The sequence below is a fragment of the Equus przewalskii genome, chromosome 14, assembly GCF_037783145.1.
Source record: "Equus przewalskii isolate Varuska chromosome 14, EquPr2, whole genome shotgun sequence".
NCBI lineage: Eukaryota > Metazoa > Chordata > Mammalia > Perissodactyla > Equidae > Equus > Equus przewalskii.
Genome location: NC_091844.1, coordinates 51,095,042 through 51,107,237, shown reverse-complemented (window position 1 = coordinate 51,107,237; position 12,196 = coordinate 51,095,042). Strand labels below are relative to the sequence as shown.

At 37.5% G+C, this 12,196-nt stretch overlaps 1 protein-coding gene across 4 annotated transcripts in view; it reads left to right on the top strand.

Moving 5' to 3' along the window:
• MSH2 (mutS homolog 2) overlaps positions 1-9,623 on the top strand; it is a 73,886-nt gene extending 64,263 nt beyond the window's left edge. For 3 of the 4 annotated variants that reach the window (XR_011526096.1, XR_011526098.1, XM_008530908.2), the window contains exons 12-16: positions 1,839-2,084; positions 3,163-3,367; positions 4,596-4,843; positions 7,167-7,342; positions 9,176-9,623. Coding sequence is in view for 1 of the 4 variants with exons in the window: in XM_008530908.2 (XP_008529130.1) it covers positions 1,839-2,084; positions 3,163-3,367; positions 4,596-4,843; positions 7,167-7,342; positions 9,176-9,346 (1,046 nt within the window). In the remaining 3 variants the exon portion in view is untranslated. Of the gene's footprint in view, positions 1-451; positions 2,085-3,162; positions 3,368-4,595; positions 4,844-7,166; positions 7,343-9,175 lie in introns of all 4 variants that reach the window. The other variant, XR_011526097.1, reaches the window with a different exon arrangement.
• The last annotated feature ends 2,573 nt before the right edge of the window (positions 9,624-12,196 follow it).

Below are 12,196 nucleotides of genomic sequence, written 5' to 3'. Positions count from 1 at the left end.
TGCTGCCACTCCTCTTTTCGGTGAGGAAGACTGGCCCTGAGCTAACACCCGTGCCCATCTTCCTCTACTTTATATGTGGGATGCCTGCCACAGCATGGCGTGCCAAGTGGTGCCATGTTTGCACCCGGGATCCGAACCGGCAAACCCCGGGCCACCGAACGTGCGCACATAACCATTGTGCCACCGTGCCAGCCCCTAATTCCATGTGTTCTTAATACAGATTCCTTGATACAGCAACAGACTTCTGTTGCTACATGATAAGGTAGTGTGAGCTCATTTTTTCCCTTTTTTAAAAAAATATATATAAGGTAAAACAGGAATAAATTTAAAAGTGGTAAAACAGTAAGAGAATTATTTGTATTCAGCCGTTCATAAGTTAATTTTTATTTTCAAAACTATCACTTTTTTTTTTTTTTTAAAGATTTTATTTTTTCCTTTTTCCTCCCCAAAGCCCCCCGGTACATAGTTGTATATATTCTTCATTGTGGGTCCTTCTAGTTGTGGCATGTGGGATGCTGCCTCAGCGTGGTTTGATAAGCAGTGCCATCTCCGCGCCCAGGATTCGAACCAACAAAACACTGGGCCGCCTGCAGCGGAGCGCGCGAACTTAACCACTCGGCCACGGGGCCAACCCCTCAAAACTATCACTTTTATGGGGAACAAGGGAATCAAAGATAAGTCAAATTTGCTGCCATTTGATTAAACTCATAATTTTTTTCCCTAAAATTAAACACTATTCTCTTGAATGTCCCTTAAGTTGAAGCTTTTGACACATTGATGTCCGCGTGATAGTGCTACATGACATGTGGGTCTGTTACACCAACCCCTCCAACCTATTAACATTTTATAATCTATTCTGAAAATTTTCACCATTTTTATTGCTGAAACATGCTTTGCCCAGCATGTGTCAGGGACTTTTTAATGTACATAATAGCTTCTAGTTTTAATACTCTAGCAGAGTAGAATCTTGTTCAAAGTATTTTAAGTGACAATTATGGGTCTAAATTTATGCTAAAATTCAACTGCATGTGGTAGTGTTGGAAAAAAAAGAAGAGCTCAACTAACAGTCTCATGGTCAGGTGGTACAAGCACGGGCCTTGACAGTCACAGTATATCTTGCTACCTGGTGTTTGCATGTTTCTTATGATAATTGTGAAATGCCATCCTGGTTTCAGCCTCTTAAAATTTAGAAGAAGGTGTGTGTTAAAAGTGCAGGTGTGCCTCAAATATTACTGCACCCTTCTTTTCTTACTGTATCAATATATTATGAAAGCTTTTCCTTTTTAGGTTTTGGGTTCTTTTAAACCTCTACCTCATTTCTTTATAAGCAGCTGTGTGCTTTTATATTTTAATGGATTTTGGTAAGGGAAGGCATCACACTTTTTCTATTTTTGAAATCTGTTCATAGTAGGGGAAGATGTAGCAACACATTTTAGCCTCATGTTGAGTTTTAGGTGTTCCTTTCAAGTTTAGTTATGGCAAACTTCTGTTAGTTTTTTTTTTGAGGGAGATTATCCCTGAGCTAACATCTGCTGCCAATCCCCCTCTTTTTGCTGAGGAAGACTGGCCCTGAGCTAACTTCCTACCATAGCACAGCGTGCCAAGTGGTGCCATGTCCACACCCGGGATCCCAACTGGTGAACCCTGGGCTGCTGAAGCAGAACGTGCACACTTAACCACTGCACCACCAGGCTGGCCCCTAGTTTTTTTTTTTTAAGTATATAAGTTAGGAAATAGATTTTGAATTTCCACATGGGGGGGTTTACATTCATTCTTCTAGCTGTTGCTGTGTATTTTTTTGTGGTTCACTCCTGTGTTCATCTTCTGTTTTTATCTAGGCTATGTAGAACCAATGCAGACGCTCAACGATGTGCTGGCTCAGCTAGATGCTGTTGTCAGTTTTGCTCACGTGTCAAATGGAGCGCCTGTTCCGTATGTGCGACCAGTCATTTTGGAGAAAGGACAAGGAAGAATTACACTGAGAGCATCCAGACATGCTTGTGTTGAAGTTCAAGATGAAGTTGCATTCATTCCTAATGATGTTCACTTTGAAAAAGATAAACAGATGTTCCACATCATTACTGGTAAAAAAAAAAAACCCACAAAACCTAGCTTATAGGCTTTTTGGGGTAATGTTTCCCTTTTTTTAATGTTAGAGTGGAGATATATTTAAAATTGATGAAGAAAATCCTAGTCCTTGACCTTAGAAAAAGAACATGTTATTTGTACTGGTTAGTAATATATTCACATTTAGATTAGGGGGAAGATTTGGGAGGGGGGGAGGAAGCTTGTGAGAGAATATTGTATTTATATGAAACTCTTTCCAGGGTTTCAGTGCATTTAAAAATGAACATCCCTACATCCTCAAAGTTTACCTTTGAGCCAGACCTTTCAATAGTGAGGTCATTGAAGGTCAAACAGAATTGGCTTCGGAATGACCTCAGCTTAGGGTAGCACTTCTTTGAAAGACATGGCACTATATTTGAAACTCGACAAAAGTAGACTTGCTTCTAGACTGATTTACAGTATCTCAAACTAACGTGTTTTGAGAGATCTTAACCAGATTCTACAAAACAAAAATGGGGGTGGTGTAGGAATCTTTGGGCAAATGTTTTTGGGAAATGATGACTGTATTCTGTTTCCCCAAAGGCATTTTCAAGTTGTTTATATAAGCTAAAGTAAATTGTACATTTTCCAAAAGTAAGATCGTGTCTTAGGGCTTTAGTGTGGAGTTTAAGTGATTTAAAGGATTTGACCATACTGATCCTTTCACTAATAGTGCCATTTTTTAAATCAGTTTAGTTATCAATTAGGCCTCTACTACTTTTTTGGATATCATAAAATTAGCCTGCAGGCAGCTCTGTGAACTGTGGGAAAATGTATGGTCTTTCTAGAGCACAGTCAAATTATAGGTGAGGTATATCTTTCATTGGTCCTTTTGGTGAAGGGGACACTGTAGGTTTGTCTGGAGAGAAAACAGCATTATAGTAGAGGGGGCAGTAACTGTCCGCATCTTTGGGCAGCCTATGATTCTGCTTCTTGTATACCGTGTCGTATGACTGAGGTGATTAGTCGCCAATGTGCAATTTAGGACTAGCAGTCAATTTATTAGTAGCAGAAATAAAAGAATAATCTTGCTTTTTGATATACTTTATTTGATAGGCCCCAATATGGGAGGTAAATCAACATATATTCGCCAAACGGGGGTGATAGTTCTCATGGCCCAAATTGGGTGCTTTGTGCCATGTGAGTCGGCAGAAGTGACCATTGTGGACTGCATCTTGGCCCGGGTGGGTGCTGGTGACAGTCAGTTGAAAGGAGTCTCCACATTCATGGCTGAAATGTTAGAAACTGCTTCTATTCTCAGGTGAGTGCATTTCCTGTTAATGGCACTGAATGTCCCTGTCCTGTGAGAGGTACATTTGCAGATTCATCAATAGAACATAGGAGAACTTTTATCTAGTTTAATAGTTTTCCTGTGGACTTTATATATTTTATATTATCTTGAAAGGGTGACTGGTGATAGTTGTGGAAAGCTTCTTTGATTTTTAAAGTTACCTGACGGTTTCTGCTAGTTGTTCACCTTATAAATCTCCCCGGCTACCTGGCTTTTGCTTACACAGTTCACACTACCTGGAATGGTCCTTCCTTGCCCTTTACCCCAATCCTTTCTAATCTTTAGAGGCTCTAATGATGGAAATTCTACCTTTCTGATGATTTCCGTTTCATTTGAGCCTAAGGTCATGAGTGCTTCTCTCAACTCTTTGACGTGTCTTTAATTTATTAGGTTTTTATTTTAGAGGTTACTGAAATGTCTTGATTTTATTCCACTTTTTAGGAGCTTCTTTGAAGGCATGGAGGCTATGCCTTCTGTTTCTTGGTGTCTTCTAAAGTATTATGCATATAGTAGATCCTTAGTAAATTATGTGTTGATTATTGTCTGTTTGTGGGGAATTATAAAAGCAATACAAATGTTCCATGTAGTAATTAGTCAACAAGTTAATATTCATAACTTAAAAGATTAAAGAAATAAGCAAAGGTGCCAATGGCAAGTCACAGAAAAAGAAGTAAATGACCAATAAGCTCATGAAGAACTGTCAAATTCTCTAATTAAAAAAAAAAATTCCTCTTTGTATTTGGTTAAAGATGAGAAAAGAAAGAATCCTAATATCTTGTATTGGTAGGGGTGTGGCAGGCTCACAAGTTTATATGACCACCAGCCGTGTATACGAGTGTCTGTAGCATCACACCTTTGTCCCATCTTCATGTGGTACTATTTTTTAAAATTCCTAGCTGATTTGATTGGCGAGAAATGAATGATAGCCACTTTCTTTGGAAATTCTTTGGTTACTTTTAGTAAGATTGGTAATCTAAAATATATTTACCATTTGTTTCCTCTTCCATCAGTTGTTCATGTCCATGCCCATTTTTCTACTGAAGTTTCAGTGCTTTTTATTGACTTTGCTGAATTTTTTTGTACATTAAGACAATCTGTTATGTTGCGGCACATCTTGCCCGTTGTATTGTCTTAATTGTGTTTTTTGTGTTACCACATATTATGTTATGGGAAATTTTCATGTAATTATGTGTTTCAGGTCTGCGACCAAAGATTCTTTAATAATCATAGATGAACTGGGAAGAGGAACCTCCACCTACGATGGATTTGGGTTGGCATGGGCTATATCAGAGTACATTGCAACCAAGATCGGTGCTTTTTGCATGTTTGCAACCCATTTTCATGAACTTACTGCCTTGGCCAATCAAATACCAACTGTTAATAATCTACATGTCACAGCATTAACTACTGAAGAGACCTTAACCATGCTGTATCAGGTGAAGAAAGGTACGTGTGTACCACTGGTTCCCTATACGTTCAGAGTGTGACAGTGGGAAACTCACTACTATTGAAATCGGCAGTGATCGCCTTACTCTAAGTTAGTATGTATTATTGGTGTTTTTACAGAACACATTTACCTCTTAATTCAGTTTAAGGGCAGGGACATGAAATGTTATCTGTATTTCTGTGTCTTGTAGTAGGACCATTCATTCTGAAACTGTTGCAGAAAGAATAATCTGTACTTTTGACCATCATTACAGAGGGATTTTGTACTGCCTCCCATGGCAGTGTGTTTTCCCGTCAAATTAGCTACTCAATAGTATCAATAAGTTTTTGAAGTTTCAAGACTCTAGCTGTTAGTTTAAAAATTACTTATTGTTGGGGCCGGCCTGGTGGCGCAGCGATTAAGTTCGCACATTCCGCTTCTCGCCAGCCCGGGCTTCACTGGTTCAGATCCCAGGTGCGGACATGGCACTGCTTGGCAAAAGCCATGCGGTGATAGGCGTCCCACATATAAAATAGAGGAAGATGGGCATGGATGTTAGCTCAGGGCCAGTCTTCCTCAGCAAAAAGAGGAGGATTGGGAGTAGTTAGCTCAGGGCTAATCTTCCTCAAAAAAATAAATAAATAAATAAAAATTTTAAAAATAAAATAAATAAAAAATTACATATTGTAATTATCTTGACTATATTATTTTTAAGGGTGTGTTATATAAACAGGTTCATTTAAGTTGGTGTTTCCAGAAATCTTGAAATTGTTAGTAGTTAACACATGAGAAATGACTGACTTGTTAGCATTTTATTCTTTCAGGAAAGTTTGTCATTTGTGGTTCTTGCAGCTAATCAGATTACTGACTTGATGAAATTAATGTACTATAAAGTGTTTATTACTTAAACATTTCACTAATTATCAGAAGAAATTTTTTTAGATGGCTTTCTGATTTTCAATGAACACATTTTTCTTCATCAGTTGGTTGCACATAAATGAGATTTTTTTTTTCCTTCTTCTCCCCAAAGCCCCCCAGTACATAGTTGTATATTCTAGTTGTATGTGCTTCTGGTTGTGTTATGTGGGACGCCACCTCAGCATGGCTTGATGAGCTGTGCTAGGTCTGTACCCAGGATCCAAACCAGCGAAACCCTGGGCTGCCAAAGGGGAGCCTGTGAAGTCCACCACTCGGCCCTAGGGCCGGCCCCTTTTTTGTTTCTTTTATCCTTTGTTACTTGTGCTTCAGTGGGGATCCTTTTGCTTTGCTATGTTTACATTATTGTTGTTACTGATACAGAATATAGATACTTTTAGTTGGACCTGGCATTTAGCACAAAGTTAAGGTTTTTCCTTTAAATCGTTATTTGTATTTTGTGTGATATAGAAATGGGTTCAGAATATAAAAAAGACCAGATGAAGTATGGAGAAGATAGGAATAAATTCATCCTTCACTGTGGATGTTTATTGAATATTTTTTCTATTTTGTTTTTACTTGTTTCTCTTAGTTGTGCAAGTATCCAGCTCCAGAATGCATGAGATATATAACTAGGCCATATATAGTTGATAAATAAGTGAGGCAAAATGAAAGTTCCATAATAACTGCGAGCATCATTTGTATTAAACTTCAGGAAGAAATATCTTAAATCAGTTTATTTTCTGCAAATGGAGATGAAGATAAGCTACCTAGTCTCTAAATTTACTAGTGATTTGGGTCAAATTCCATTATCATTTGTTTTCAGTAATTTAGAATCAGAATGAGATTATGTAAGAATGGTAAGTAACTTTTCTAAGAAAAGTATTGTAAATATTTAAATATATTTGGCCAATTTTCCAGAGTAGCCATCTCTGGAAAATGATGTAGGCAGATCCGGAGGATAGGACGATAGACCATTCATTCACTAATAATGTCAGTATATTTTGAATTAAATGTTCCTCCTAGTTAGTGACACTTTCACGTTGATCTCTTTTTTTCTTAGTACTTTAGTTCTTCCCTTATGAAATGAGAAAACCTGAGGGAGATACTGAGTTGATTAATTTTTCTGCAGATTCAGATATTTGTCCAGGCCTTTGAGGATTATCTGTCAAGTTTTTCCTCTGCTATTTTTATGATTTCTACTACATTTGTCAAAGATAAAATGCAGCACTGTGTGCCAAGTCATAATCACTTCTCACTGGAGGCTTAATTAAAATTCCTTTAAGTTGCTCTGAAACATTCGGCTAATGTATTTGAAATAATACAAAATTAAGTTTCCTAATGACAAGGTGAGAAGTATAAAGTCCCATTTACATAAACTGCCGTCTCTTCCTACGCTGCCTCACACACCCTCCAAATTTCTTGTAGGTATCTGTGATCAAAGTTTTGGGATTCACGTTGCAGAGCTTGCTAATTTCCCTAGGCATGTAATAGAGTGTGCTAAACAAAAAGCCCTGGAACTAGAAGAGTTTCAGAATATTGGAGAGTCACAAGAATATGATGAAATGGAACCAGCAGCAAAGAGGTGCTATCTGGAAAGAGAGGTGTGTCAGATTGTTTTTGTAGTTTATTTAATCTCTGTGATGTTACATATAGCAGGTCACCAAGGTGAGTTTCTTCCCTATGTGATCTAATGTTTGTTGATTGATTATTCATTATGGCTTTCACTTACATTTCTTTGCATGGCAAGAACTCCATCTGTATCATTTTGATTTCTGCGCTACGTACATTTGCATGATGAAAGATAGCAGTTCAAGTACCAGTAAAAAGGAGGAGGATAAGAATATTAGTCTAGGTTTAAAATAAGTAATTCAAAAGAGTTAGAGATGTCCAAGCACATCTTTATTTCATAAACGAATAGATCAAGTTGTTAAATTGTGTATTTACTTGGTGCATCGTTAAGATGTTACCAAAGGAATACAGTTTCTCTTCTCCGGTTGTTTAGAATCTATTTGGGGAAACAAGAATAATGAATATGTCATAGAGAATAAAATGGCATATGACAAATGTTTACTCAGGAAAGCTCCTTGTGAGCAGGATGTTTCAATTCTCATGGGAGAAGTGGATCCTGAGTTGGGCCTTCTCTGGGTGAGGGTGAGGTTTAGATGTTCACACAGAAAGATATAAGCATATGCCCAATGTGTTTTTTAAAACTTAAAAGAATATTAGTTCTCTATAATAATGAAAATAAAAGAATCATAATTCACTGTGGGGTCCTGGCAGCATTTACTGTGGTATACATTGCAACAACTTCTTATCACATTTTTAGCTATTACCCAGTGAGTTTTTGTTGTTGTTCTTACTCAAAGGAGAGATGTTTGTTAAACCAATAATAGATGATGTGTTTGGTTTTTGAGCTTAAAAGGTATTCTTTTATCTGTGGTACCTGTACAAGCAGGAGAAATGTATTCTAACTTGTTAATAGCTTTTAAGTGTGGAAATTGCCCTCCTGAATATGAGTGGTCTTGGTATCAGCACCGCAGCAGTCAGTAGTCTGGGAGTGGATAGGCTCTTTTATGTAATCTCTGGTTTCCAGTTAGAACAGAAGCCATGTACTTCTGATAATGTTAATTACATTGTATTTTGCTAAAATTTTAAGCTAAGGGAGACAATCATAACAGTGTTACTCAGTCTAGATTTTATCTTTATTTGGAAAAAAGTACACTTGTTATTTAATAGAGAAGTATTTCTTCCGTATCTTATCATTTGGCTATCTACCTTTCACCTTTAAGGTGCTTACTACCAACTAGCTCCCTGTGTGAAAAGCAGACTCTCTAGTTCTGCTTCATTTGCAATAATAAATATTTACATAGTGCTTACCCTTTGCCAGGCACTGCTCCACGCACTTTACACATATTAATTCTTTGCAGTTTTTACAACAGCCCTGTGAGGTTGGTAATATTATCCCCATTTTATGGATGAGGAATGTGGGTTATGGAATTTAGCCACAGGTCACACTTGGCAAGTCAGAACCATATTCTCTAGAATGGCAATAACTGGGCAGTAAAATAAAAAGAAACATCCTGTGCATATGTATGAGTATTAAATTTTCAGAGACTGTTTATGCTTTACAGTGTTTATACACTTTGAGTTCTTTTTTTCCCAGAAGACTCAGTTTATGTATCAATTATAAAAGCTGAGGGATTTGGCAACTACTAAAGTATTCGGCCCCTCTGTCATTAGCAGCTGAAAATACACTAAATATCCTTGTAATGATTTCCTATGAAGAAATACGGTCAACCAAGTGCTTTGCTATATATTCTATATATATTGGGTGGTATGTTTGGATAGAAATTTAGTGAAACAATTCATTACTATGTAACGTGACTTTTAGAAAAGACATTTTAAAGATTAATGAATGTTCACTTGTCTTTCAGCAAGGTGAAAAAATTATTCAAGAGTTTCTATCCAAGGTGAAGCAAGTGCCCTTTACTGAAATGTCAGAAGAAAACATCACGATAAAGTTAAAACAGCTGAAAGCTGAGGTGATAGCAAAGAATAATAGTTTTGTAAATGAAATCATCTCACGAATAAAGGTTACTGCATGAGAAAATCACATCAATGGAGTGAAGATAATCTTGATAAGCTATTGTCTGTAATACTTTTGTATTGTTTTATATTAACCTTTTTTCATAGTGTTGGCAATTGATGCCCATGGATATCAACTTAATAAAATATTTAGTAATACTTTGTTCTACTTGAGTACATTTTCAAAGATCTTTATTTTGAAAAATGAGAGCTGAAAAATGAGGAATACTTAAATGGACATGGGCAATAGTAGGCAATACGTTGAATTTTATAAATAAAATTATGTAGTTTATGGAATTTGATATGCATTGTATTCTTTTTGTAATAGGTCTTCTGCACATGTTTATTCCCAAATGGTAGGGAAGAGACAAGTAGCCCAGAGGCTTTGTAAAAGTAGAGGATCTTAAAGCTGGAAGGAACCGTGGAAATTGTTACCAGTGATTGTCCAGAGTGTCCATCTGGTGGCAGGAGCCAGCTTGGCTGCATGCTCATTAGCCAAGGAACTTGTTATAAATCTAGGGCCCTCATGTGACTCTCCACCCCGTCTGCCATTCTCCCACCCCTAGGCCGTGGTAAGGCTTGAGATCTGGATTTTAACAAAATCTTTTCAGATTGGGAACCCTGACTGGTCTCCTTCTTTTATTAAAGGAAAGAGATGGAGATGTTAACAGTTAGTGGCTGGTCCTGCTGAAAATGGGGGCGGGGAAACACAGTGTTTTCAGTAAATGGTGACGGGATGATAGAGTATCCATACAGGAACAAAATGAAATTGGATCCCTACTCCATGTCATATATAAAAATTAACGTCAGTGGATTTTTGGCCTAAATGCACACGGCAAAACTACCAAGCTTTTATTGTTTAGTTGCGTATAGTTCCATAGAAAATAGTGTAAAAATATTTTTATGAATATTTGGGAAATACGAAATAGTGTTGGAAAAAATTTCTTAAGTCACAAACAACATAAAGTTTGACACACTTAGCTTTACTGAAATTAAGAACTTCTTTTCATCAAAAGACATCACAAAGTGGAAAGATTAGATTCATAATGGGAGAAGATATCGCTACCACATAAAACATGGAAGGATATTATATCCAGAATATATAAAGAACTATAAAATCACTAAAAAGACAATCCAGTTAAGAGACAAAGGATATGAATAGATAGTTTTCCAAGGAAGATATGGAAATGGCCAATAAGCACAAGAAAGGACGCAGGATGTCCTCAGGAAAATGCATATGAAAACCCTAGTGAGCTACCACTTCACACCTGTTAGGATAGCTAAAATTATGCTAAGCGAAATAACTCAGGTGGAGAAAGTCACATATTCTATGATTTCATTCATGTGGAAGGTAAACACAGATACAGAGAATAGATTGTTGGTTACCGGAGGGGAGAGTGAAACGGGTAGGGTGGGAGATTTACATGGTGATGGCAACTAGACTTCATGAACATGATGTAGTCTATACAGAAGGCGAAACAGAATGATGCACTCCTGAAGTTTATATGATGTCGTAAACCAATGTTACTTCAATTTTAAAAGAGAAGTATTGATGAGGATGTGAAGAAATTGGAACTCTCATACGCTTCTTGTGGAAGTGTAAAATGATGCAGTTGGTTTTGGAACACAGTCTGGCATTTCCTCAAACGGTTACCATATATCCCAGCATTTCCATTCCTAGGTATATATCCAAGAGAAACATGTTCGCACAAAAACTTGTACACAAGTGTTTATAGCAGGATTACTCATAATAGCCAAAAAGTGGAAACAACCCAAATGTCCATCAATGGATGAATGAATGGATATACAAAATGAGGGATATCCATACAGTAGAATATTATTCAGCCGTAAAAGGAATGAAAGACTGACAGATGCTACAACTTTGATGAACCTTGGAAACAGTAGTGAAGCCAGTCATGAGACCCTATGCATTTTGTGATTCCATTCATAAGACAGTCCAGTATAAGGAAAGCTGTAGAAACAGTAGGTTAGCAGTTGCATAGGGGTTGGTGGCTAGGGAGGTGAGAGCTAAAGGGTACGGGGTTTTTTTCTGAGATGTAAATGTCCTAAAATTGGCAATGGTTGCCCATATCTCTGAATATACTGAAAACGACTCATACACTTTGAATGGGTGCATCGTCTGGTATGTGAATTATATCTCGATAAAACTTGTTTTAAAAAAAGTTCAGGCACTTTACCCAGGAGGAAATCTAAATGGTCCATACACGTGTAAAGGTCTTTAATCACCAGTCAGAAAAATGAAAATGAAAACCATGCTGGGTTATTCGTCCCACCCACCCCACCCCCCGCTCCACCCTCACCAGATTAAAAATCGTTTAAAGTGTGACAATGCCAACTGTTGGTGAGGATGTGGGACAACACTGCTGGTGGGAATAATCTAGTAAAGTTGAAAACATGCACATGACCCAGCGATTCTTAGGTGTGTACTCTTGAGATGCTTGTACACAATGTGCATATAGGAATGTTTGTGATAGACCCAAATTGGAAAGTGGAAACAGCCCAGGTATGAAAATGGAACTACAGCTACACAAACTAACAGATGGACTCTTAAAAGCAATAAGCAAAAGGAATGACAGATAAAGAATGACAGTTTTTTCCTATTCGCCTGAAGTTGAAGACCAAGTGAAATACTGTTTCATGGTGCATTCATAGGAGGTGAGACCATAAAGGAAAATAACAAGGTGAACATGCAAGTCAGGAGAGTGGTTGACTAGGGGCATGGGCATGCTGATGGGGAGGGGGCTTCTAGAGGGCTTCTGGAGCATTCTGTGTTTTGACCTGAGTGGTGGTGATGCAGGTACTTGCTTTATAATTATGGTTGAACTATGCAATTATGTTTTAAGCACTTA